General features: G+C 51.7%; 1 protein-coding gene across 1 annotated transcript in view; it reads left to right on the top strand.

The window, feature by feature from the left end:
* The window catches only part of PIK3R6 (phosphoinositide-3-kinase regulatory subunit 6), a gene marked incomplete at both ends in the record, with an annotated part of 46,855 nt that overhangs the window by 5,521 nt on the left and 13,761 nt on the right, over positions 1-27,573 (top strand). Inside the window, 9 exons of the mRNA XM_082861803.1 lie at positions 7,135-7,236; positions 16,226-16,309; positions 16,910-17,001; positions 17,671-17,739; positions 18,205-18,337; positions 18,482-18,551; positions 19,553-19,736; positions 24,505-24,670; positions 26,766-26,864. Of these exons, the coding sequence (XP_082717929.1) occupies positions 7,135-7,236; positions 16,226-16,309; positions 16,910-17,001; positions 17,671-17,739; positions 18,205-18,337; positions 18,482-18,551; positions 19,553-19,736; positions 24,505-24,670; positions 26,766-26,864 (999 nt within the window). The remainder of the gene's footprint in view (positions 1-7,134; positions 7,237-16,225; positions 16,310-16,909; positions 17,002-17,670; positions 17,740-18,204; positions 18,338-18,481; positions 18,552-19,552; positions 19,737-24,504; positions 24,671-26,765; positions 26,865-27,573) is intronic.

Genomic DNA, 27,573 nt, shown 5'->3' with positions numbered 1-27,573 from the left:
ATGCCACAGACCAGCTGACAGTGGTGGATGCAGTAGGAGGGGCGGGTGCCTGGCCCTTCCAGGGGGGCAGCTGCAGTCCAAGCCCACTGATTGCTGCCACGTGGAATTATGGGCCCATTTTTTCCAGATCTTCCAGTTATTCCTTCTTAGTAAAAGTTGAGAATCTTGATTTTTATGTGAAATCTAACTTTTAAATGTGGGCTACAGAGTCAAATTTTCTAGAACCGTGGCTGCTTCTAGGGAAGGAGGATGCTTGCTTTTTCACTGTATAGGAAGTGTACCTTCCAGACGTTTGCTGTGGGCAGAGTTTTTAGCGTGGGCAGTAAATTCTAACAATGTACCGGGCACAGCAAGTCTCTGGTTCCCCGTGCACATGTTACCAAACACGTTTGGTCTGCCCGAGTCGCAGTGAGTCAAATGCTGAGATGCTGAGGTTTGCAACAGAGAAAGGGTTTATTCGTGAGGCAGCCAATCGAGGAGACGGGAGAACAACTCTCAGATCTGCCTTCCTGACGGCGAGGGGGCGAGGGGTACTTCCGAGATAAAGATGAGGCGTGTGGAGCATGGGGAAAGGTGATGGGGATAAGAGAAGGTGAGGTAATCATCGTTCTGTGCAGGTGCAACTACGCTACAGGCTTCTTCATGGGACGCATGCTCAGAAAATGGTGCCATTAGCGTGTTCTGAGGGTGGAGGTATTGGGCCCCTGACTCCAAATGGTCACCAAGTGGACATTTGCGCCTGCCCAGATGGAGGGTCGGTGGTCTCAACCAGTCTTAATGGGCTCAGACTCAAACTGGACACAGCTTTGAGTTCCTAAAAAACCACTTGGGCAAACGTCTTATCGTTCAGGCTTCATGACACTTGGAGGACACGCAAGTTTTTGTAAAAATAATTAAAGCAAGCCTGATCAGCAAAGGCAGTAGTTATTAATGGCTAACTGATGACTACCCTTGGTTTCCGTGTAACATGTGTGTCATCAAGCTTGCTGTGGGCATGGACACCAGTGTGCCAATCGTGGGCCGAGAACATGGCGAGTCGGGCCACACTGCAGTCAGTGAGAAGTCATGGGCTGGTAGGGCCCCAGCTCCTAAGGGCAAGGACTGTGTCTCATTTCTTTACCTCTAAACGTTCAGGCCTGGCGCACGTTCTGCCACGTGAACAGTGTTCCATAGATGCTGTTTGATTTACTCAGCAATCTCAGTCCCTCGAAACACTGCCAGGAGCTAGGAAGAGAGCCCGAGGGCCTCGGAGCAGCCCAGATAGATGTTCCAAGAGCATGCGAGTTCCATGCTCTTTTTTCATAGACCAGTTTCTCGAGCTTTGTCTCCCTATTTTACATACAAGACAATGCCATGTGTTTATCTGGCTCCCCAGCGTTCAGCAAATTGGCAGTCTGGTGAAAGAGCAGAGACAGCAACAGGGCAGCCACCCGCACAGAGGAGCCTTTGTTCCAGTTTAAGAGAGGCGTCCCCTCTGAACAGACAGATGACAGCAAGCACCCTTTTGGATGGATTACGGAGCCTCGCCCTTCCTGGCTGGGAGGGCCAGTGAGGCGGTGGGCCAGACGGCAGCCCCGTCCACCCACTTTGTGCGAGGTGCAGTCCCCACTGCTGAAACGGGATTCATACCTGAGAAAGTAGGAGCCTTTCAGCGTAGGATGGAGGCTTTCTTCACCTACCAGCAGCCCCTGAAATCCTCACTGTGTTACGGTGAGGTACGTGCAGTCAACTCCCATGAGATTCATCGAGGAAACCTCAGAGGCAAGTTTGGGTGCTTAAAAGGGCAAGGTTTATTTCCTGAGAAATTCACATCATCCTGAAGTGAGACAACTGAGATGTTGCTGTGTTTTGCCAGAATGACCTGGGTTCTGCCTGTTTCCATTTCCTGTCTGGTGCAGGCTTGACCCCTGAGGGCTCTGCCCCATACTGGTGTGGTCAGCAGCCCCAAAGGACAGGAAATAGATTACAGAGGTCCCCTGCAGAGGAACAAGGGGGTGACACAGCATATACCCAGGACCTGCACAAATGCATACGGGCACCGAATACATGGTTGATGAGTGAATAAGTGAGCGAATGAATGAATAGAAGAATGAAGGAGGCTTTCTGACAGCGATTGTTCAAACTTCTTAGAATTTTGCTTTCCATTAAACATCATCCCAGACCGAACCCGGGCCCCCTGCATTGGGAGTGCAGAGTCTTAACCACTGGACCACCAGGGAAGTCCCTACTTCTCTTTTTTTTTATTGAAGTGTACTTGGTTTACAATGTCTTGTAAGTTTCAGGTGTACAACACAGCAATTCAGCTACATATATTCTTTTTCAGATTCTTTTCCCTTATAGGTTATTATGTAATATTGAGTATAGTTCCCTGTGCTATGCAGTAGGTCCTTGTTGGTTATCTATTTTAGACATAATAGTGTGTATATGTTAATCCCAAGCCTCCTAATTTATCCCTCCCCGGACCCGACCTACGCTTCTCTTTTAATCTGTATCTTTGTGGTTTCTTTTCCTTTAAGTCTGCTCAATGGTCATTATTAGCCGATTCCTCCCCGACAAAAGTTTAACTGTGTGTGTACTTTATTTTCCTCGGGCAGAGGGTGCCTTGTGAGGTTTGGAGCAGGGGAAGAATGGGTACGAAGGGAAGGGAGGGGGCCATGACTGGGCACCCCAGGCTGAGATCTGAGCTCTAGCCCTGGTTCATCATTCACTGGACATGTGACTTCAACTATTTCTCCAAAATATTTATTCACTGTCTCCTGGGTGCCGATAACTGCCTTAGGCACTGGGCATGCTGCGGTGAATAAGAGACACTGGAACCCACTGTTTGTGGAGCTCACATTCTAATGAAGAGCCCAGAAAACTGATCATTACATGGGAAAATTCTGATCCTGATGAAAGCTATGAATAAAATAAAAGAGTATGCTAGAGCATGACTGGGAAAGCTATTTTAGAAAGACTGCTCAAGGGGAGGCCTCTCTACGGAGGTGACATTTCAAATGAGACCTGAGTGTTGAGAAGGAGCCGGCTGTGAGGAAGGCTTGGGAGAAAGGTGTTCCGGGCAGAGGTGTGCAAAGGCCCTGAGGTAGGACTGAGCTTGGCAAGTTAGAGGAACACAAAGAGCCATGAGGTGAGATCCTGGTGAGCCAGAGGGAGAGCGGGATGAGATGCAGCTGGAGAGAAGCACTGAGGCCAGATCGGGCAAGATTTAGGCAGGGTGAGGAGGGTGGACTTTATGATAAGGTCTAAGGGAAGTCATTGGAGGGCTTCAGTCAGGGGCTAGGCTGTAGGGGGAAGAGTGGAAGCTGGGAGACCCACTGGGGGCACTGCCGTAATTTGCACAAGAAATGGTGGTGGCTTGGACCTGGTGGGGCGGTGGGGTTGGAGCAGAGGTTATTACCATCCTTCTTCACAACCATATAACCGATAGAGGGGGACTTGAGAACACAACTTCTGGGCTCCCACGTGGGAAGCTTCTCTTTGTCTCCCTCCACCCCTGGATTTGGGGATCTGCCCTGTTCCCACTGCCTGTCCACCTTGGGCGGTGGCTCTGACTGTGTTGCCATTTTCCAGCTCCTCCGTGTAGACTGGGAACACCCACAAGGTCTTCCACTCACAGTCGAACTTTCATGTTTGAAGTTTCATAGTTCATTTAGATTTCAGTGTCAAGTCTTGCCCACCAAAACATGCCACTGCACGTTTTTAGAGAGAACAAACAGCATGAATGCCTGACACCTTCCTCTCTTGAGTGGAGTTTTAGTTCCCCGACCTGCATGCCTAGCCCTTGATCAAAATATCATCATGAAATAGTCTGACATTCTAGCTGGTTCTTCTGGGTGTCCACCTCACAAAGAGAGGAGGAGACGGCAGCTCAGAGAGGCCCCCAGTGGGCCCCCTGGGGATGGGGGTGCTGGGACTTGAGCCGCATTCCTCAGACTCCAGAAGTTACGCCCACAGCTCAGCATGGTCAGTCTTACAGTACAGCAGTCCCAGAGACCCAGGGAGGAAGAGAAGAGCAATTATTTTAATAGTTTTATTGTTTTTTCCCTGAGATTATAAGTTACACGCACAGTGTAATTCAGTGGCCATGTCCTTGAGTGATGAGCTCACAGATGTCTAATTTATTATGCTTCCCAACTTACATACCTGTCATCTCTCTCTTTTGTGTGCCCTCTGCCACATAATAAAAATAAAGTCAAACCTATTTCATATTAAGACATCAGATGTAGAAATGTATTAAAAATGAAAACCAGTGCCTATGGGTAAGTGATACCACTTTTTTTTTATATAGTTTAGTGTGTATCATTAAAAGATAAAGGACTCACACACATACACACCAGGGAAATCTGAATAAAAAGGTATCAATGTCAATATCCTGGTAATGATACTTGCACTGCAGTTTCACAAGGTGTTACCACAGTGGGAAACTGGTAACGCACACGTGAGATCTCTCTGTGTTATTTCTTACAACTGCGTGTGAATCTAGTTACCTCAACATTGAATGTTTAATTTAAGAAAAGACAACAGCTGTTACTTTTTTTTCAAACAAAACTACAAAACTATTATCTCCCTCCACCCAAATTTCTGTGGTGTTCAAATTCCCAGTTGCCTCGAATGTCATAGTTTTTTGGGGGGTTTTTTTGCAGTACGCGGGCCTCTCACTGTCGCGGCATCTCCCGTTGCGGAGCACAGGCTCCAGACGCGCAGGCTCAGCGGCCATGGCTCACGGGCCCAGCCGCTCCGCGGCATGTGGGATCTTCCCGGACTGGGTCACGAACCCGTGTCCCCTGCATCGGCAGGCGGACTCCCAACCACTGCGCCACCAGGAAAGCCCCTAACCCCATAGTTTTTTGTAATAGTTTGAATTAGGATCGAAATAAGAGTCACTTGGTTGATAATGTCTCTTAAACCCTGTTAATCTGTAGCCCCCCCTTCCTTTGGCTTTACGTCTCCCCTCCTCACCTTCACCCCATCTTCCCTGCAATTTATTTTTTAAAGAAAACAGAATGTTCGTCCTGTAGAGTTTCTCAAATGCTGGATTTTGCATCCTGGTAATCTCCGTATTTCCTATAAATTGGTAATTAGATATAGAGGCTTATTTGCATTTAGAGTATATAAAACATGCACAAGCTTAAAAAAATTAAACTGGTAAAAAAAAAAAGGGTATAGGGCTTCCCTGGTGGCGCAGTGGTTGAGAGTCCGCCTGCCGATGCAGGGGACACGGGTTCGTGCCCCGGTCTGGGAAGATCCCACGTGCCGCGGAGCGGCTGGGCCCGTGAGCCATGGCCGCTGAGCCTGCGCGGCCGGAGCCTGTGCTCCGCAACGGGAGAGGCCACAACAGTGAGAGGCCCGCGTACCGCAAAAAAAAAAAAAAAAAGGTTATATATTAAAATACGTCAATTATTTTCCACTCCAGTTCCTCGGATGTCTCTCAAGAGGTAGCTGTGCCTTGTGTGTCAATGATCTGGTGTTTTAAAGCTGTGAGAGCACCATTGAACAAACATGCCTTTTTCTTGGTAAATTCTAGAATTTGGTCAAAGCCTACTAAGCGCCCAAGCACGGGGTCCCAGTTACCAATTCAGATGTGGGTTTCTTTCTTTGTTTAATAGCTTTTTATTTTTTATATTTACATACAGTAAAATTGACTCTTACTGCTATGCAGTTCAATGAGTTTTAACACATATATCGATTTTACCACAGGATACAGAGCAAATCCGTCACCCCAAAAGTTCCCTGTTGCCCCTCTGTAGTCACCCCCTCTCCCTATCCCAAACCCTTACAACCACTGATCTATTTTCTTTCTCTTTTTTTTGGTAATAAATTTATTTATTTATTTATTTATTTATGGCTGCGTTGGGTCTTCGTTGCTGCACACGGGCTTTCTCTAGTTGAGGCGAGCGGGGGCTACTCTTCGTTGCGGTGCGCGGGCTTCTCATTGCCGTGGCTTCTCGTTGTGGAGCCGGGCTCTAGGCGTGCAGGCTTCAGTAGTTGTGGCACGTGGGCTCAGTAGTTGTGACTCGCGGGCTCTAGAGCGCAGGCTCAGTAGTTGTGGCACACGGGCTTAGTTGCTCCGCAGCATGTGGGATCTCCGCGGACCAGGGCTCGAACCCGTGTGCCCTGCATTGGCAGGCGGATTCTTAGCCACTGCACCACCAGGGAAGTCCCTTCTGTTGTATTTCTTTTTTTAGTAGCTATCCCAGTGGATGTGAAGTGCTTGCTCTAGTTTTTTAAACTATCCTCATTCGATTTTTGGTACCGAGGGTAGGCTGGCTTTTTCAGAGAATCTTTTCTTTTTTCTCTCTTCTTTGGGACAGTAAACTCTGTGCTAAGTAACATAAAAACTTGCTTCACTCTGTAGGTTTGAGAGAACTTATCAAAGGAACCATCTGAGCCAGATACCACTTTTTAAGAGCCAGTTACCTGATGGCTTTCTCTGTTTCCTCACTGGTTACTAATATAAGCAGTTTTTCTAACTCTTCTAGAGCCTTTTGAGTCATTTTTATTTCCCTAGAAAACTGTGTATGATACAGAGGGTTCAGACTTTCTTTATACAGATAAATGTCATATGGGATGTTTATCATTCCTAATATTGTCTCTTTGTTTTCTCTTTCTCAATTAGCTTTCCCAGGTGTGTGTGTGTATGTGTGTATCTTTTTTTTCTTCAAAGAACAAGCTCTTAGATTCTTTCAGAGTTCCTCTGCTTTTCAGTTGTGGAGTGTGTTGCCCTGGGAAGCAGACTTTGGGTGTCCCTCCCTCTGGGGTCACAGTGGGGCAGCCTGTGGTCATGATTGAGGGCATGAGCTCTAGAGCCAGATGGTCTGAGTTCAAGTGCTCATTCCTTTACTTACTAGCTATTTGACCTTGAATCGTTATTTGTCTCTGTGTTTCAATTTCCCCATCTGTGGAATGGGGAGAAGATAGTGCCTACCTCATAAGGTTAATGTTAAAGAGTTGATAGTTTTTAAGTGTTCAGAAGCGTGTCTGGCACATAGCAAGCACCATAGGAGCACTTCTCAAATAAATCTAGACTCCCTCCCCTCCAGTTTGAGAGAAGCCTCGTTCCCCCGGGAGCCTCTCCATTCCACAAATATACTTTGTACACGTCCCACCCACCACTAACTGTCTCTTCTTTTGCAGAACCAGCTCTTTGCAGGAAAACAAGCACCTTACTTTCCATTCTGCTGCCTGAGACAGTCACACCCTCCTCACACTTACCCCAGGCCCCCATGGAGAGCTCAGGTCAGTATGGTCCGGGAGAGAGGGGTCTGGTGTGCCTGTTTGCAGAGTGGGGAAGGCCCATCTGGCAGGTGAGGTTGCCCCCAGGGCTGGCAGGACCACCTCTACCCAGCGGGGCTGAGAGACTCGCACTCAGCTCCCCGAACGCGAGACCATCTTGAGAGATGGATATCTACACGCTTGTACGAGCCCCAGCTGCCGGCAGATCGCTGAGCTGGACATTGGGAGTAATGACAATAATAGCAACATATATTGCCAAACACTTGCATTTATTTAACAGAAATCTCTATGGCACTCACAATATATCAAGTAGTGGGAAAAGCACCTGACAAATGTTAATTTGTTTAGTCTTCATAAAGACCCCATAAGATAGATATTATTATTACTTCCATTTTACAGAATATGGGAGGGGCTTCTCTGGTGGCGCAGTGGTTGAGAGTCCGCCTCCCGATGCAGGGGACACGGGTTCGTGCCCCGGTCTGGGAAGATCCCACATGCCGCGAAGCAGCTGGGCCCGTGAGCCATGGCCACTGAGCCTGCGCGTCCGGAGCCTGTGCTCCGCAGCAGGAGAGGCCACAACAGTGAGAGGCCCACGTACTGCAAAAAAAAAAATAAAATAAAAGAATATGGGAAAGTGAGAGAAGACAGGTATTGTCCCAAGGTCCCATAGATATTATATGGTCAAATCAGGATTTGAACCCAGCAATCTAGCTCCAGCATCTGTGCTGTGAATGACTTCTCTACGGGCTGCCTCATGCAAAACATCAGAAGGATTCTGCGAGGTAGGGATATCAGTACAATTGTCCTCATTTTACTAAAAGGGAAACAGGCTCAGAGAGGTTAGGTAATTTGCTCAAAGCTACAGAGCTAGTAAGTGGCAGATCCAGGATTGGAACCCACGTCTGGCTGACTCCAAAACCTAGACTTTTCTCCCTACACCGTCCTGGGACAACAAGCAGAGATGACCCTTCCCCCAAGATGTGTATCAACTAATGTTCACCTGGCAAGTCAGAAACCACTCCTCCGGCCACCAGGCATCGACTCCAATGCCGTTGAAGATCCCTGTCCCAGGGAAGGGTAGGGGACACCCCGAGGCAGGCACAGCCACCAGCTTGTTATTCCTAAGACAGCATCCTTTCCACACCCCACTCTCCCTCAGAGAGCCTCAGCCAGTCAGAAGAAGCTTCAACCAGTGAATCTTGGTGTCACAAGGTTCCTGGTCGTCTTTTACCAGCTGGGGTTTGGGCTGGGAGGATAAGGGTGGGGACAGCACTGTGAAAACCTCCTACTGAACATTTCAAAACCAACTTACTTTGCACTCACTTTAATTACAACAATTAAGACACATCGGTATCGTGTTTTAGGAAGGGAGGTATACCGATAAAGGTTCTTTGGCTACAAGCAATAGAAGCGCATATGGTTCATTTAATATTCAAAGATAAAAAGTGGCTGAGCATTGAAGGAACAGCTGAAGCATCAGGCACCAGAAAGGGCAGGGAACAGGGTGGATCTGCCGCCAGGACAGGAAGAGGGAGGCTCTCTCCACTCTGGGCTGTCACCCACACAAAGGTCACCCAGAGGGAGAGAGAGTCCGTTGGCCAGCTTGGTCCCGTGCCACTCCAAGGCCAGGTCAAAGCAGGGCACCTGGGTCACAGTGCCACCAGGATTATAGTGAGCAGGGAAGGCTACAGGGCAAGAAAGACCACCAACATCCAAATGACCCCCTGACCCAAAATCCAGTGGGTGAGAGAAGCATCCCCAAATTAGGATGCTGGCCCTGAAAACTCCGAACGGGAGTTTTTCCATCAGGACCAGGGACTGCAGTCGTCCTGGCTGGCTTTCCAAATTATAGTTGTTTTTAACTTTTCCCACCTTCCTACAGCCCTTAGAGTCCTCTCACCCTAGAGTCAAGAAGAGGGGCACCTGAAAAGTAAGACGTTTACTTGGAGGGCTGCAAAGAGCAATGTTTCAAGGTCACCAAAGGTATTGTTATTTTGCCACTCCTGCAAACAGGGGCAAGATTGCAAACCTTTTTAGAAACATCTGAGCCTTTGTACCACATGGGGGGAAGGTGGGAGTCAGGCACGGGATGGAAGAAAGAGGAGCACATGAGTGTGTCACTCACTCCAGCCAACGGTGCATCTGGATGCTGAGCACGTGATTTCAATGAGCAGCTGAGATGCTCAGACAGTGCTGTCTGTTCACCAGGGGATTCTCAGACAAGTCCTCGCCCCTGGTAGGAAGGGCAGTCGGTAAGGTCCAGGTGGTCAGCGTGTTGGGGCCCCATGGGCTCCAGGAAAATGGAGCCCAGCTCAAAGGTCAAGGTCAGGAAAAGGTCATCCTCCAAAACGGAAACTAGTAAACACAACATGTACCACATGACATTCACCGGTACAGAGCTAAGCTGCCTCGGGTAGTCCAAGGCTGAATTGGAACACACACAAACAAACCATATTCTCCTCAATTGTATTATGGCTCCCCCAGCATGAGGTAGTGGGACCCCTAGGTTAGTGATTTTATTGTGATTTTAAAGGGGAGGGACCAGAAGGAATTCATTGGTGTGTTTCCATTTCCATTCCAGGGAGGGGGTTCTGATTCTGACGGCTGATACCCAGAGAGTGGAAAAGGACAATTCTCCACAACATCCTAGTTTGAGGGAAACATCCCTTGGGAATTATGAATTCACCTCTTTGGTAGTAATTTTGTGTCCCCTGTAACCCTCTCATCTGGGTGGCTATGTGCAGCGGCTGGAGCAGGCTGAGGGAATTTTAAGTTTGATTATTCCACCAGCTTTCCCCATACTGATGCCAGGGTCCTCTCTGGGCATGTTTGTCGGGGTTCTCCAGAGGAACAGAACCAGTAGGATGTATATACGTATAGAGAATGAGGTTTATTATAAGGAGTTGGCTTACATGATTCTGGAGGCTGACAAGTACCAAGACCTGCAGTCAGGACAGCCCATGGTGTAAATTCCATTCCAGAAGCCAGCAGGCTCAAGACTCAGGAAGAGCCAGTGTTTCAGTTCAAGTCCAGAGGCAGGGGAAAACCAGTGTTCCAGCTGGAAGGCAGGCAGGCAGGAGGAATTCCCTCTTCCTTGGGGGAGGGTCAGCCTTTTGCTCTATTCAGGCCACCACTGATTGGATGGGGCCCACCCACATTAGGAAGGGCAATCTGCTTTACTTGATCTATCAATTTAAATATTAAACTCATCTAAAACACCATCACAGATGCAATCAAAATAACATCTGACCAAATATCTGGGTGCCCTGTTGCCCAGTCAAGTTGACACGTAAAATTAACCATCACAAGAGGGTATGGGACAACTTCAAGAAGACAAAGACTGGTCTGCTTGAAAAAAATCTTAGGAGATTTTATTCCCGTCATGGCTGGACCCAAAGAGTGTCAGAGCACTGGTGTCTATAAGGGTTACATTTCTAAACAAAGGTTATATCTTTTGCAAACAAGCTAATGGACAACAACAAAAGTAATAGTAATAATAATAAACTTTCTCCAATTGTATTCTTTTAAATAAATTTATTTATTTTATTTATTTATTTTTGGCTGCGTTGGGTCTTCGTTGCTGCACTTGGGCTTTCTGTAGTTGTGGTGAGCGAGGGCTACTCTTCGTTGCAGTGCATGGGCTTCTCATTGCGGTGGCTTCTCTTGTTGCGGAGCATGGACTCTAGGTGCTCAGGCTTCAGTAGTTGTGGCTCACGGGCTCTAGAGCACAGGCTCAGTAGTTGTGGTGCACGGGCTTATTTGCTCCGCGGCATGTGGGATCTTCCCGGACTAGGGATCGAACCTGTGTCCCCTGTGTTGGCAGGTGGATTCTCAACCACTATGCCACCAGGGAAGCCCCTAATTGTATTCTTTTAAATCTCCTCCCATCACCGTGAGAGCCAGGAGCATCGCCAGGGAGGGGCCATCCTGACCCTGTGACTTAATTCAGGGATGATTGTCCTCTGTGAACTGAGCATCTTGTCACTTCAGGGCTTCTCTAACAGATCAGTTACTCATATCTCCAAACTTATCGCCGAAGACAATAATTCTCACTGAATTCGATTAGTTCTGTAATCCTGTACATTAGATTCTCCTGGGGAGATATTTTTAAAAAATTGATGATTGGGCCCCACCCTCAGATATCTGATTTATTTGGTTTGGGGTGGGCTCTGCATTGGTATTTTTTTAAATCTTTCCAGGTGATTCTAATATGAGCCAAGGGTGGGAAGTAGGGGAAAAGCAAACATCTAAGAGGGGGTTGGGGAGAGATTTGACTGTCTAGGATCGCAGGACAATGGAGAGCTGACATTGCCAAGTCCTGGGTCAGCTTTGAGTGGCCGGAAGTAGAGGAGCAAACCCTGAACTATGGGTGTCCTGCCACAGCAGGACCCTGTCAGCCTTTGTTCTCCCTTCCTTCCTCCCTATTGTCTCTTTAGCTGTAATAACATCTACCCTGGTTGGAGAGCGGGGAACCCTTTTTCAGGCAACTTTATCAGGGGCGTTTTTTTCTGCATTCAAGCCCCAGGCACACATAGGTAGACACGCGCTCACAGTCTCACCTGGGTGTCCCCTCTTCCCTTTCCCCAGTAAAGAGGTGAATGGTCACAAGTAAGATGACAGCTTTAGAGGAAGTGCATTTTGGCAAACAGAAAGCTCTGCTCCAACAAAAAGCTCTGTGACCTTGCGGAAATCCCTCTCCCCTCTGAGCCTCATTTCCCCCTCTGTGAAATGGGAAGAGAGCCAGCCTCCGAGATCCCTCTGGGTCTGACCTTCTGTGGTTGGAGAGGCGAGATGGGGTGACTTTCAATCTAGATTCCACAGAACAGGGAGAACAGTAATTGTTCTGCCAAACTCACAGGACTCTGCTCAGATCCAGTGAGACAACACACACGGTTTGTGTGTCCCTGAGTCAGAGAACAGTGGCTGCCGTAACAGATGACCCCAGTGTCGGTAGATCAACACAACAAATGCTTCTTACTCATGTCACCACCCAATCTGGGCTACAGTCTTTCAGGGACAGAGGCTTCCTTCCTCTCAGGGCACCATCATCTTCCACATATATATTCCAAGCTCATGGAGGATAGGGTGGAGGGTTTTATGGCCACGCCTGAAGGTGGCACATACCACCTCCACCACGTGCCATTGGCCAGAACTCAGTCGCATGGCTCCTGTGAAACAGCAAGGGAGTCTGGGAAATGTAGTCTTCTCATCTACCTGCGACAAAAATGAACTTGGTTTGATGAACACGTACCATTGTCTTGCTCGCCTACGTAAGACTCTGTACACGTGTACCATTCAAGTGCTATTTATTTTATTATTATTTTTAATGTATTTATTTATTTTTGACTGCGTTGGGTCTTTGTTGCTGCGCGTGGGCTTTCTCTAGTTGTGGCAAGCAGGGGCTACTACTCTTCGTTGCAGTGTGTGGGCTTCTCATTGTGGTGGCTTCTCTTGTCGCGCAGCACGGGCTCTAGGCACGCGGGCTTCAGTAGTTGTGGCGCACTGGCTTAGCTGCTTTGCGGCATGTGGGATCTTCCTGGACCAGGGCTCGAACCTGTGTCCCCTGCGTTGGCAGGCGGATTCTCAACCACTGTGCCACCGGGGAAGCCCTCAAGTGCTATTTAAATGTTAGGTATTAATAGTAATCTGGATACCTGATAGTTATATCATATTCCTGGATGGAGGGGTAGATAATGAATGTTATTTATTTAGTGGGTGTTCTGGACCAAGAATTCTGTTAGACATTGCATATCATGTATAAACGACCCTGAGATACTTGAGGCACGAGAAATATTATTTCTTTGGCTTAATCAAATCAAATCCAGCTTCAAGCTCTTGTTTTCCAAGGTCCGTACAAATTCCAATGTCGTTCACTTGCGGTACCCCCCTCCTCTCCTTGGGATCCTGTGAGAAGGCCAGGGGTTACAAAGTCTGCATGATGGGAAGTGTCAGTGGTCTTCAGTCCACTATGGCTACAGCCCCCAGAACAGCTTGCATGGTCCATAAGGAGACAGGGGGCTCCTCTGGGGACATTCTTGTGCTCTGGCAAAGGTGGCCCAGGAGACCACAGCAGTGGCACTCAAGCACACAGAGTTTAGCACTTAGCTGCCCTCATCTGAGATCTTTGCCACCACCGTTCAGCTATGTCCCAGCCAACCCTGGTCTTCCTCCTTCCTGGGTCCCCATAACCCTCATACCCTCACAGTCTTGGGAATCCAAGCTTCCACCCTTGAATCACCACTCCCCTCTTTAACTAAAAGCAGCAGCCTTCACCCCCATCCCTTGGAGACAATCCAGCTTGTCTCAATCAGACAGCCAGGGGTCTCAAAGTCAAGGGGCTGGGGAGAGGATGTAAGTGAGGGAAACAAGGAGAGCGACCACTCTGAAGCCCTAGGGGAGCTGTGCCCTGTCTCAAGGGGCAGCTGCTCCCCAGCCCCTGTCACTGTCACATGTAAGAAGAACGCACGCCCAGTGTCGACAGACTTTCAGGAGATGCCAGAAATCCGAACTTTGATGCAAAATCTCCTGATTTGTGAATGTTGGCAACTAGTTCATTTTTAAAATTTTTTCCAAGACGCTCTACAAGCCCAAACAAGACACGTCTGCAAGCCAGATGTGGACCAAAGCCTGAGAGTTTGTTCCAGCTGCCCAGACTTTTGAAAACAAAGTTTATTTGGGGTTGTCTCCCGGGGCTACTGGCAGAGTCTAACTTCTCCATTTTTCTCTGAAACATAAAAACTTAACTCCCTCTGCAAAGCAGGAGAACCTAGGGCTCAGAAGACAAAGGTTTGGCTGCCCTTCTAATGGGGGGGCAGGGAGGAAATCACAGTTATCACAGTTTTAAGTCTTTTGTGTAGTCCATGGCGGGAAGGTGGGCAGAAGAAGGGAGGGGAGAAGGAAGAAAGAAGGAAAGAAGAAATAGGACATAGCATTATTTTTTAATGACCCACCCTGCGTTAACTCATTTATCTTCATGCCAGGTGGAGCTCGGTAGATGGAAGGATGGCTTGTGACAAGACTTCTTGCCAGGCTAAATCATTTCCTTGCTAGTTTTGGGAGATGCTGCACTGCCCAACAGAGTGGCCGGGTGGGCAAACGTGCGCTGTAACACCTGCCCACTTCCTGCCCGCTCTGAGCCTGAAGGAGGCTCAGATTCAGACCTGGACCTGGTCTGGGCAGGGGAACAAGTGAGAGGCAGGAGGAAAGTGAGGGTTTCAGAGATGCTGGGTGGCCCCAGCAGACGTACAAGGGCCCACGCCAGAGCCATGGAAGGGCCAGTCCATGAGCACCAGGGCATGGGGTGCCTTGACCTAAACAAATTCTAACTCCTGGGCTGCAACCTGCTGGTCTTTTAGATTTGTCCTCTCTACCCTACCTATTTCCAAAGGAATCTGAGGAAATTAAGATATACGTTTAGTAGATCATGAAGCAAGCACATCTGAAAAGGAGCAAAGGAGAGAGGTCTCTGTCACTTGAGATGAGCTGATTTTTGAGGCGGGGCCCCAGTTTGGCTGTAAGTTTCCTGACCGCCAAGGCAAAAGGGGAACCTCTGAGGCGTGTGGTTTGTACTGTCTGACAACAAGAGACTGCACCCTCGCCTGTAAAAACAGCCTCTTGGTTGGAGCTGATCATAAAGGGGAATTGATGGTACAGGGAGTGTCTCCCGTACTTCCTGTGTTGGTCCAGATCCTCTAAGAAGCAGATAGTGAGACAAGATTAGACATGCAAGGCTTCATGTGGGGAAACGCCTGTGGGACAGAAAATGGAGACGGAGGGAGCTGGTGAGAGCTGGGAGAGCGAGCGCCCAGACTGTGATGAAAATCCAACTCTGAAAGAAGGAGGAAGGGAGGAAGGGTTGGGTGGAAATGTGCTAGACTGACGATGGGTCTTGGGTTGGGGAATCCCTGAGCCGCAGAGTCAGCCGCCTACAAAGCTTCCCGAGCTGGCTTTAGAATTCCTGCTGCTGCCCCTATTGGCTGGGAAGTGTGGCCTCGGCAGGAGGTGATGGATTTCACAGCCCAACAGCACAAAGCTCTTACACTCGTTGTAGCGGGAGATCAGTGAGGTGCATTCTCATGGCTACCGTGCTTTCCAAGTGTCAGTTACTGATTCGTGTACCCACCTCCACAGCTCTGCAGTGTCAATGCTCTGCTGTTAAAGAAAATAATTATTTTGACACTTGTTAAACCCTAAAGAAGACTTTATTCAAGATTATTGCAATAGAGGAGAGAGATGGGCCTCTGCTCTGAATAAGGCAAAGACAGCTGGGGATTTACAGCCAACCAACAGAGGGAGGGGTCCGTAGATGGAAAATTCCTAAGAGGGGACCTCAGGGGTGGGAGATTCTTCCTAAAGTGACCTAACAGGATTCTTGCCGGGCACAGGTCAAGAACTTACACATCAAAGGTGGGGAATAGAGAGCTTGGTCAGATATCAGGGAGAGGGACTTCTATCGACCGACAGCAGGCTCCTTGCTAAAACTGGGCTTGGAGACCAAAGACAGGACAGGGGCTACGCTGAGGGCCTAGTGGAGAACAGGGCTCTGAGGATCCCGAGTGAAGTTTGGTCAGGGAGAGAGTTCTTGTCACCTCCTGGTATCTATCTGATATGTTTCTTTAAATTGACTTTAAATTTTAGCTTCATACTAGTTGAGGAACTAGTTATATATATTTTTCAATACATTAAAATAAGTGCATAATTACTCAAATTTTAGAATCATCTGTGTACCATCTAAAATTGTCTCGCATGTCACTGGCAATATACGTACCGCACTCTGGGGAATGTGGATTTTACAAAGAACAGAGAAATGCCGATTGAAAGGCTGTATTGCAGTCCTGGCCGGGACGCAGGCTGCCAGCTCTAAGTTGATTACTTCCGGGCACCTCTTGAGGCTCAGAGAAGACGCTAAGGACATTCTCAGGGAGAGTGGAGGTGGGAGCGAGGGTAAGGCCAGGGGCTCCCGGCCTCAAAGCTTCCCCACCCTGCCGCCCAGATGTGGATCTGGACCTCCAGCGGAGCGTGCACGCTGTGCTCCGAGAGCTCAGTGCCCAGGCCCCCGCCCTGCCGAGCAACCAAGGTAAGAGCCGGCAGGCATCGTCCGCTCTCTCTGCTTCCCCCGCCCCCGCGCAGCCAACGCCGCCCACGTGTTCTCGGGAAGAAAGCGCCCCAGCCTGGAGCTCCCAGAATGAGGGGCTTCCCGCCAAGCCCCCGTCCTCCTGGAAATCCTTGGAGCCCGAAGGACCCAGAAGGTCTTCTCTGCCCCCGGCTCACCCTCCAGGGACTGTGGCACAGCCCATCGGGGGGTCTGCCGCCCTCTTTCTTAACCGCCTTCTCCAACTTGCCTTGCAAATAAAAGTCCCCTGGCACTCCAGGCCCGCATGACTCCCAGGAACGTGGCTCGGGGTGCTGAGCTGTAAACATCGCTGCTCCAGAAGCCACGTGCGCATACCTGTCCCCGCTAGCGTCCCGCCTCCCTCCTTTCTGCCCTGGGAATTCACCGCTCATGGGGCCTGCAGATCAGAGAAACCCACCCCCATGGGCGTGGAGCCCAGCACCTGGCAGTGGGGGCGGGGGTCAGACCTGGGACTCCAGGGCTCAGAGTCCTGCTCAGAGGGTCTCCTTTCAGAGGCCCCCCCTCCCCCCTGGCTGGGCTGGACACCCCTTTCTCCTGACCCAGGCATGTGGAGATGGTCCCTGCACAAGAAGGTCGAGCGGGATCCTGGTAAGAGTCCGGCACTGGTCCGCATACTGCTCAGAGAACTGGAGAAGGTGAGTCCTCGGGCTTCGGGCAGGGGGCAGACAGGGACGAGAGGAAGAGGGGCCGTTCCCGCCGGGGACTCGGGCCCATCCACCCCGCGTCTCACACACTCTGGTCGTTTGATTTCTACCGTATTTCTCCCTTTCCAGTACTTTGCTATAAGCAATTTTATCTTTACGTTGACTCCCACTCTTTGACCTGAGTTAACGTCTTTCAAAAAGGATCTCTGCAACACGACCGTAAATGGAAAACCCGTATCACTGGACAGAAATGGAAAGTACCTGGAAACGTAAATGCCTAACTACTAAAACTGTTCAAAATTATCCTCGTAATTACCCTCCACACCACCCAGTGCTCTACGTTTGGGAAACGCTGCACTCAGGGGAGCCTCCAAGCTGGCACCTCACCCGTCGCTTTGCTACCAGCTCCTGCCCTGAGTCAGTGCCGCCCCTCCCTCAGGGAGTTCCCTGCACCCCTCCCACACGCCCTCACACCTGGGCTCCCGCACCTGTGCCCCCCACCCCCGCTCTTCTACCAGGGCAGGCTGTGGCCCTTTTCCACTCCCCTCGGCCTGCTGGGACACTGCCTTCCATCACATCTCCCGCTAGGATGTGGCGAGACCCCTGCGACCCCCCGCACCTGTGCACCCCATCCATGTCCTGTGATCTCCTGTTTTCCAGGCAGAAAGTGAGGACGCCCGGCATGTCATCATTCCCTTGCTGCACACGCTAATGTACGTGCTCACTAAGGTGAGCGGGGACTGAGGGTGAAGGGGGTCGGGGTGACCCCCGGGTGACAGGGCTGGACACTCAGGAGACGACCGATCTCTGCCTGGTGAGCGAGCCTAGAGGAGCTCGAGGAGCACCTGCCCCTAACTGGCTTCTCCCCATAGCCCTGCCCTCGCCCTGATACACGAAGAGATGAAATTGGGGAGGTAGTGGCGGTAAATTTGCGACCCCGACAGAGCAGAAGGGCTGCGAGGGGAGTTGATGTGCTGGCAAAACAGGATGGGGATGAGTTTCCATCTTGAGAGGCCTGAACGTGGTGTAGGAGGGGAGCTGTCTTAAGATGCTGGGAGAAGAGGCTGAAGGTGTAGATTGGGAGAGAGTGTGAGCCCAGGTCTGGCTGCTCTCCCCGCCCCCCATCACCCCGCACCACCCAGGACCCTGCGAGACCTAGGGCTCCGGGCACCCTAATCCCTCCGTCTCACCCAGGCCACGGGCATCACAGAGGAGCTCCACCGGAGAACCTACGCCTTCTGCACGAGGTTGCTGACCCTGCCCGCCCCCTACTGCACCATCGCCCTGGACTGCGCCATAAGGCTGAAAACGGAGACGGCCGTCCCAGGTAAGAGGCAGTCCAGCTCTGCCCAAGGTCTTGCCTTCCTCTCCAGGATTCCAGGGAGCTCAAAAGCCCCAGCACCTTCTGGGAAAGTAGGGAATGGGGGTCAGAGACTCAGACGCTGGTTGGCTGAAGTGGTCTGCCCCGCAGGGACGCTGTACCAGAGGCTGGTCATTGCCGAGCAGAACCTGAGGAGTGAGCTGTACCCCTACCGGGAGAGGTGAGTGGCCCCAGCAACGGTGCTGCCCGCAGGACAAGTGAGGAGTCTGCGTGGGGAGCGTCCCCTCCCATCCATGGCGTTTGTCCAGCAGCGGGACGTCCTCAGGGTGGAGAGGGCGTGTCCTTCCCTGGAGATCCCTGAAAGCAGTTAGGACTTTCTTCTTGGGCTGGATTCAGAGCTCGCCCGCTCACATGCAGAACGTGGACACGAGCACCGGGCCATTCTGCAGATCCATGGTTCCACCTCCATTCTGCCCTTGGCCATGGTGTTGCGTCAAGCAGCCAGAGGCACCTCTAGAATATCAGTAATTCAGGCCACAGTCACACCATGAGATCTGGGGTCTTTCATCTGTGTGTGTGTAAGACTGAGGACACGTCCGCTGCTCGTGCTGGGGAGAGAGGCTGATGGAGTCGGGGGTGAAGCAGGGGGTGCGTAGCCTCCTGCCCTGCAGGTACCTCTGCTCGCCTGGTACTGAAAGGTGTAGCCTGGGGCTCTGTGTTCATGGAGGGTGCAGGGAGGGGAAGGGATCCGGAGGACTTGGCATTGGAGAGGTTGAAATGACAGTTGAGTACGGAAGAGAGGGTGGGTGAGGTTGGTTTTCTGCTGTGATGAGGGGGATGAGAGAAGAAGGGGCTCACTTAGGGTTCGGAGCTCGTTTCAGCAGGAAGGATTTAGGGTCCCTCCTAGAGGGCTACGGGGTCCCTCCATCGGCCACGACGCTGAGGGAGGGAGGGGCATTTCAGCTGGAACTTACCTAGACGTGAGAGGGACCCAGAGGGACCAGCTGCCCCCCTGGAAGGGCCGTGCCTGCTCTTCTTTGCCGCAATCCCCACCACTCCCTAGCGTTGTCCCCCAATAGAATTTTGAATTTGAGGCTCCTGTTTTTGGAGGAAGTAAATAACTTGGGGGTGGGGGGTGGCGGGTGCTGCAAGGCTCTGAGGGTGGCCCTTCTCCCCGTGGTCCTCGTCATCAGCTCCCGGTCCCCCCACCTTTGCCCTCAGAGTGTTCCTCTTCGTGGATCCTGAGCTGGTGTCTCCCTCCGTGTGCAGTGCCCTGCTGCTGGAGATTGAGGCGGCCCAGGGGCAGCAGACACCAGAGGCCTGCATGCGCCACGTGGTCTCCCACGCCCTGCAGGCGGCGCTGGGGGAGGCCTGCGAGGCAGGTGTGCTGCAAAGGAAGCTTCAGGTAAGGTCACTGCCCTGCCCCCCCCATACCAGCGCTCACTCTCCTGGGCTTCCCCCTTCTCCTGTTTCCACATCACCTTTTTCCCCAAACCAAAGATAAAGACACATTCACTAAGGAAAATTTGAAAAACAATGCAGGAGAGCCAAGAAAGAAAATAAAAATCACTCACACCCCTCTACCCACACACATTAGCAATTAACATTTGGTATGTTTCCTGAATAATATCGACAGTGACCATCACAAGAGCCACTGTTTATTGAACGTCTGCTGTGTTCCAGGCACCGTGTTCAACACTTTACAGGTATCACCTTAAAAAACTCTCTCCACAACATGGTGAAATGGATGTACTTACCAAAACAAAGGCACAGAGAAGCCGGTAACCTACCTGTGGTGACACAGATAGGAAGTGGCTGTGTCTGGATTTGAACCCAGGTCTATCTGACGTCAAGCCTGTGTTCAATCGCCTTCCAGCCCCATCTGCAGCCCCACTCCTTTTTAACAACTGAGCTAGCAGACTCTGTATACAGTTTATATACTGCCTCTCTGTGTGCATAAATGTAATATCTATTTTTCCTTGCCACTGGAAATATGCCATATGGAAATATTTTCCTTGGAAAACATGTGCTTCCGCTGGTGCAGAGAATTCTCTCTCGTGAATGTGCTGTTATTTCTTTAACTGTCCCCTGCTCCTGTTGTGGGCATTTAGTTTGTTTCCAACACTTGCCCACCTATTTCCTAGCTTTTCTCTCTGACTCAGCCTCACCCCTGTCCACAGCCAAGACTGCATAAGGTTGCAGATTCTCTGGCCGCGGTGGCCCCAGGTGCTGGATTTCTTGGGTGGGGGAGGATGCCAGTCGGAGTCTGCACAGTAGGCGGAAAGGCGCCTGCCCTTTGGGAAGGGGGGTCGGAGGGTCGCTCAGGGCTGTGGTGCCCTAGGAGGGGCCGGCTCCAGAACAGGGCGCGCCCTTGAGGGGTCCACGATCCCCTGCCCGTCCTGCCCCAGGAAGTGGGTGTCTGTCCTTTCTCCAGCCCGAGTCTCAGGCCCTGCTTTGCTCATCAAAATGCACTGGAGCCGTTGCTCTTCCTTCTCTTGTTTCCATCTGGAATTCTCCACACCCTGAGCCCTAGGTCTTGGATCCTTCCTTTGATGGGTGTGTTTTATGTGCGGCTGGGTTCCTTCTTTTTTTTTTTTTTTTTTTTGCGGTACGCGGGCCTCTCACTGTTGTGGCCTCTCCCGTTGCGGAGCACAGGCTCCAGACGCGCAGGCTCAGCGGCCATGGCTCACGAGCCCAGCTGCTCCGCGGCATGTGGGATCTTCCCGTACTGGGGCACGAACCCGCGTCCCCTGCATCGACAGGCGGACTCTCAACCACTGCGCCACCAGGGAAGCCCTGGGTTCCTTCTTAAACCATGTTGGTCGTTTTCTGTCATTCCTTTTCTCTAAAAGGACCATCCCCACCATTCCTTTGTGGTTGCCCACCTGCTTGGACCCACTGAGGGTTCTTGACTCCCTTCCCCCATGCCGCCATCCGGGACATCCCTCCTTCCATAACAGCCCCTTTGGGGGCTCACAGACGCGTGATGGAGGAATGCCCCTCCCCGCCGGACTCGCACCTAAGCCCCAGGCTGGTTTTGGCACAGGCACCTATGGCCCCTAATGTGTCTCATGTGTCTGTCCTAACGTGGGCTCCTGTCCCCTCTCCCTGCACTTGGCCGTGGCTCTCGGGAAGGGGGGAGGGGAGTCGCCTTCCTGACCAGAGTTTGTCAGCTGACCCGGCAGCCCCTGTGTGGCCACCTGCGGCTCTGGAGGTTGTTTCTGGCTCCCCAAACAGCCCATGGTCAAGGCGCCATTTTCACACAACAATGCCAAACATGCAAGTGTTGCAGGAAGGGGCACCGCTTCCAGGGCCTGAGATGGGCTCTTGTCTAACACTCGGAAATGAATTGTCCGAGGAGACACACGGGCTGACAAAGCAAGAGACTTTATTGCGAAAGGGGTCCCGGGGGGAGAGCAGCAGGGTCAGGGAACCCAGGGGAACTGCTCCGCCACGTGGCTCGCAGTCTCGGGTTTTGTGGTGATGGGGTTAGTTTCCGGGTTGTCTCTGGCCAATCATCTTGCTTGGTCCATAGTCTGACTCAGGGTCCTTCCTGGTGGCGTATCTCTCAGCCAAGGTGGATTCCAGTGCGAAGGATTCTGGGAGGTTGGTCATCTCCTCCCTCTTTTGGCCCCTCCTGAATTCTCAGGACCTCCTGTTGTGAGACAGCTGAGGCAAGCGGTGATCATCGTGCCTGGCCCAAGTGGGTGGTTTTGGTCAACAGTTCCCTAACGTCTTAAGCGCATTGATTTTTGTTTCTCAGTGATGCAGGCGTTAGAGGATCCCCAGCCTCACTCCATCCCCGAGTTGGAGGTGTCTGGAGTTCAGGGGTTGGCTTGAGAGTGAGGCTGGGCTGGGTTTGAGGGCATCAGGAATGGGGTAGGATTGGGAGGTGCTGGGTCAAGAATGGGGTGGGGTTCAGGGCTGAAATTAATGGGTCTGATGCGTGCACTACTTCGCTATAGAAGAAAGAAATGCTGAAAGTGAAAGCTGTATTTTTTTAAACATAGTCAAAATCTTATGCACCCTCTGCTACCTCGCTTTATCCGGAGCTCACGGCTCTGAGTCTCCACGTTTGTGAAAAGAGAATTGGGGGGGGTGGGGAGGGACCAAAGAAGAGCCAGGAGAGACCCAGGGAATGCGTCACTGAAGTTAGAGACCCTCGGAAGCTTGGAGTTAAGGGGTCCTCAGTGGTCCCCCCGGCACCCCCCCTCCCCTTTTGGGTGCTGGGGCTCCTAGACCTCAGCCCGGGCTGGGGCTCCCCGCCCCCTGAGACCCCAGCCTCCTTATCTGGAATTCTGCTTGAGGGATGCCGTTCCCAGTCATACCTGCTGGCTTGAGGGCCGGTGGGGCCTGGGAGAAGTGGCCCAGACAACCACGGTCTGGCCTTTTCTAGCCACCAGCCCACACCCTGTCTGCTGAGGGCCTGGTCCGAGGCCCAGGTAGGAGGTGGGGGGCGTAGATTGGTCTCCCCACGTGTCCACAGGACCTGACAAGGTCTCGAGACTGGGAGGATAGCCTGGGACAACCCGGCCCTCGGACCCTCTGCTCTGTGTTCCGGATGCTAGAGATGGTGTCCAGGTGGGGCTGCCCCCTGGCAGGTACCCACATGACTCGACCCTTCACTTCCTTTAAACTTTTAGTCAAAAGTCACCTTTCAGTGAGGCTCCTCTGGTCTCACTCTCTAAAACTTCAGCCCCTCCCCCAGATTGCACATCCTCCTTCCCTGCTTTATTTTCTTTTCATCACTTTACTGTTATTTATCATACTATAAATTTCACTTATCTTGTTTATTATTTCCCCCCCCCCCACACACACACACAAAGAGATACACTATAATATAAGCTGCATGCAGACAGGAATTTTTGTCTGTTTTGTTTACTGCTGTACTCCAGCGCTTAGAACAGTGCCTGGCACCTAGTGGGTACTTGATAACTATTTAATTAATTCACTTATAATCAATTTATAAAATGAAGCAACAAGACGAGATGGTCCCTGTGGCCCCTTCCAACTCTGATTCCTTGTCCCTCTAATTGCTGGTCATTCAGCAAATATTTACTGGAGCCCTAGCTAGTCAGAATGACCCACTCTCCCTCAGCCCAGGAAGTTAAGACCCTGCTCAGCGGACCCCTAGCACAAAAAAGAGATCAGAGCAAGCCCTGCTGTGCCTGCCCGTGTCACTCGTTTGGGCCCCGCATCCTCAGTCATGAGCTGGGATTAGCTGGTGGTGAGTGGGGGGTGAGGGGACACAGCCAGAGAACAGTGACCCAGGAGAGTTCTCAAGGTGTCAGAGAGGTACCCGTGGAGACAGGAGCCTTCGGTGCTGGAGAGCATGGTGAAACTCAAAGAGTGAGAAGCTCTTCAAAACCTGTTTGGGTTAAGGAGAAAGGCTCAGCTTGGGGCGTTACCCTTAACCTCTTGAACACTTGCTAATCTGCCTTTTTTAAAAGAAAAAGCAAGCCTCCAGCTCTAAAGCCTTGGCAGGCCATAGTACCTGGCTACAATTTAATAATAGAGTTTTGTGATCATTATTTTCATCTTAGTTATTTTCTGTTTATGACAAGTGACACTAGCCGTTTTACTTAGAGCAGCAATATAAAATTTGCTTTTGAAATAATTTTGAACCAAAAAAGTGCAATGATTTAAAGAAAAATAATGATTTATAGGTGGTATGTCAAGGCAGTATAGGAGTGACAGAGGTTTAGGAAATATTCAACGAATATTTATCGAGCACTTACTATGAGCCAGCAGATGTTCTAGGTGTTGGGGATGCAGCTGGAAATGAAACAGACAAAACCGCTACCATCCTGAGTTTACATCCGAGTGATGGCAGAAGAGTGATCCAGATACTTAGTGACATCCCAAGGAGGATGGGCGCCAGAGGCCATCCCTGCCCCCCGGGGTTCCCGACATTGCCGGGCACCAGCTGTCCCCCCGCACCACGGTGTGAGGGGCCGAGGGGACCCCCCGCTGCAGGCGGCATCGGGCAGCAGCTATGGCAGGGCAGGAGCGGAGCCCTGGACGTGGGAAGGCCTTCATGGGGAAGCTCCTGCCGGAGTCCCGGGCAGAGGGGAGGTGCCGCTGGGCTCTCCGTGCACCTGCAGGCTTGGCGTTGGAGCAGGGGTGGGTGGGTGCAGAGCCGGAACTCAAGCTCTGATGCTCCTCCCCGGCAGACCAGCTCCCCCCGCGCCCTGGAGCACTATTTCCACGCCGTGGTGGCAGCCGTGGAGCAGATGGCCAGCGAGCCCAGCCCGAGCCGGGAGGGCCACCTGGAGAGGCTGGAGGAGATTTACTGCTCGCTGCTGGGGCCGGCGGCCGCCGGCAGGGGCCGCTGCGGCGGTAAGCGTCAGGCGCGGTGAGCTGCGGTCCGGGTACCCTGCAGGGGGCGCCAGAGACCAGCGCGGTACCTGCTCAGAGTCTGCGCGCGTGGCTGAAGCGGGGTGGGACACACAGCGGCTCCCGAGAGCTTGAAGGTCCCGGGCTAATTAGAAGGTGGGTAATTAGGGTCCTGATAACAGCTGACACCTACTGGGCACCTACTATACCCCAGTTGCTGTTCTCAGCAGTTTACATATATTAAATCAATTAATCCTCACAGTACTTATGAGGTAGAAAGCATTGACCCCATTTTGCAGGTGAGAAAAAAGAGTTAGAAAGAGGCTATAAATCTTGCCCAAGATCACCCAGTTAGTAAGTAGCAGAGCTGAGATTCAAACCCAGGCTGTCTAGTTCTTAACCACCATACTATAGTAACCAAGGGATCCAATGGTCCACGGATTCCCTAAAGAGCATCTACATCACTTACACCTGGTCTCACAGATTTTTATTCCAACGCTTCCTGTCTGCTTGCCTTTTTATAAGACGATGCCATACACTGATGGGAAGCAAGCCCGTGTGTGTTGCAGAAACTCCAAAGAGCCCAGAGAAGTGTCTGGAACATATATTTTCTGGCTACTGGAGGACGGTTCTGATTTGTGTCCTGTTTCATGGCCACTCAAAGCACCTGTGGAGTTTGTCAGCCTGCATGCCCCGAACACACGGTGCACCCATAGGTACACAGCACTTGCCTGAGGACTGGAAACCACGGGCAGAGGCCAGTGTGCCGGCCCTCCCTGGGCTTGACCTCGGCAGCCCAGGGAGGGTGGAGACTGCCGAAGTCAGGGTGAGGCAGGCAGGTTGGGCACCTGCTTAAAACTTCCTCCTTCTTCTCAGCCTCCTCTTATTTTGCTTTAATATTCTACACTGCCTCTGATTGCCACATGGAAATGTCTGTTCATGAAGCCTGTCCCCTCCCAAAGCTGGGCCAAACCCTGGGGCAAATCTGGCTTTGCTCTCCTTGGGTACCACTTGCTAACTCAGCAGTAAATCTGCGTGGGCAGGACAAGACCACTCTGGGCTGCCCCCACCATCCCAGACACATCCAGGCACCTGCCTCCCGCCCAGACTTGCCCTGTGCATCTTAATGGCCAGCCAGCAACCCCGTTGAGCCCCTGCTGCTGGGGGGCAGCATGGGACAGTGGTTATGGGCACCGTGTCATGGGTAAAAGCATGGACTCTGTAGCCGGGCTGCCTGGGCTCAAATTCTGGCTCTGCCACTTACTGTGTGACCTCAGCCCAGTTACTTAACCTCTCTGTGCCCCTGACTCCTCCTCTATAGTGAAGATAATATTACCTGTGCCCCAGGGTCGCTGGTAGGACCCGGTGAGATGATAGCACTGTGGGCACGGTGAGAACAGTAGTAAGTGTTCAGTGACCGTGGGTTGCTCTCCCCTAAGGAAGCTTGCAGCCTTGTTCAGGAGGGAGCTGTGCTATGTGGAAGTTAAATCCTAAGGCTACATGTTAGGTGTGCCCAGTGTGCAGCCAGTAAGGTCTGGGGAGGGGATGACTCCCAGGCTGGAGTGTCAGGAAGGCTTCTGGAAGGAGGAGAGGGGGGTTGGCTGGCCCTGCTCTCTCCCCTGGATGCAGGCTTCCTGCTGCCCTTCGTACTTGGCCGTGACTCTTTTCAGCACCAGGAGCAAATGTTAATTGAGCATCTACTGTGTGCAGGCTCCTGGAGGAGGCCCTGAGAAATACGGAGGCCTTTCCCCTGGTCTGCATGTGGCCAGGATGTCTCTGAACAGTGGGAAAGGCAGCATGGCTGCAGCGGCGCTGGGGGAGGGAGAAAAGGTTGGGAATGATACAGTGAACTGGCTTGTGAAGGGTCTTGAAGGCCCAGCTGGGAAGTTTGTAGGAAACTGGGAGCCGCTCGGCATCCTCGGGCAGGTGTTAGGCCCTGGATGAGCTGATGGTGGCAGAGAGGCAGAGGAACTCGACAGGGCCAGATACGGGAGGGCGAGGGTCTCTGCCACCCACCCCCATAGGCCCCACGCAGGAGCTGGGGGTGGGGAGAGGGCAGAGGAGAATCCCACAGTCCTCTCCTCCGTGGTCTCCACAGCCTGTCCTTCAGGTGAGCCCCCCCAGGACCGGCTTCCAAGCATCCCTCTGCCCAGCCCCCATATCACCTTCCACCTGTGGACCAATGAGGAACAGCTCTGTAAGTGCAGTGCCTTTGACCCCTCTGGGGGGAGCGGGCTGGAAATAGTGGTGTATGCGTGTGTGCGTGTGTGTGCGTGTGTGTGTGTGTGTCTGTGCATCTGTGTGTGTTTGTGTGTATGTCTTTTGGTGTGTGTGCAGGTGTCTTTGTGTGTCTGTGTCTACATGTTTGCGTCTGTGTGTGCACTGTGTGTGTGTCTATCTCTGTATATTTATTGTGTATCTGTGTGTATGTCTACGTCTGTGTCTCTGTGTGTGCCTGTGTGTATCTTTGTGCGTCTGCCTGTGTATCTGCTGTGTGTGTGTCTGTGTGTGCTCCTTGTTCCCTGAGTTGTTTGCAGCATCTGAAAAGAGGATACATTTGCTCTATGTCAGAACACTCCGTGCATTAGCCACTGGCCACATGTGTCTAGAAAGTGTCTAGAAAGTGTCACATGCCATGATGATGCCAACAGACAATACACATCCCCAAGAAGGAGGCAGGCACAAAAAAGTTATGGTTTCCAGAGCAGGAGGGGGCCACACTTCCCCTCCACGCTGATGTCTGTCCCCCAGTCCCCCTGGCTCTTCTCAAGGGAGGGGGGAAGATAGAGCGGCAGGTTGTGGTGGGACGTGCCAGACTGGTGAACCGGGTTCAAGGCCCACGTGTCCTTTCACGTGCTGGGTCACCCTAGACGGCAGCTCCCTGGGGGCCTCAGTTTCCTCAGGAG

This window comes from Leucopleurus acutus, assembly GCF_964270905.1.
Source record: "Leucopleurus acutus genome assembly, chromosome: 19".
Classification (NCBI taxonomy): Eukaryota; Metazoa; Chordata; class Mammalia; order Artiodactyla; family Delphinidae; genus Leucopleurus; species Leucopleurus acutus.
Note: the sequence above shows the minus strand (reverse complement) of the source record. Positions and strands in the feature narration are given on the sequence as shown.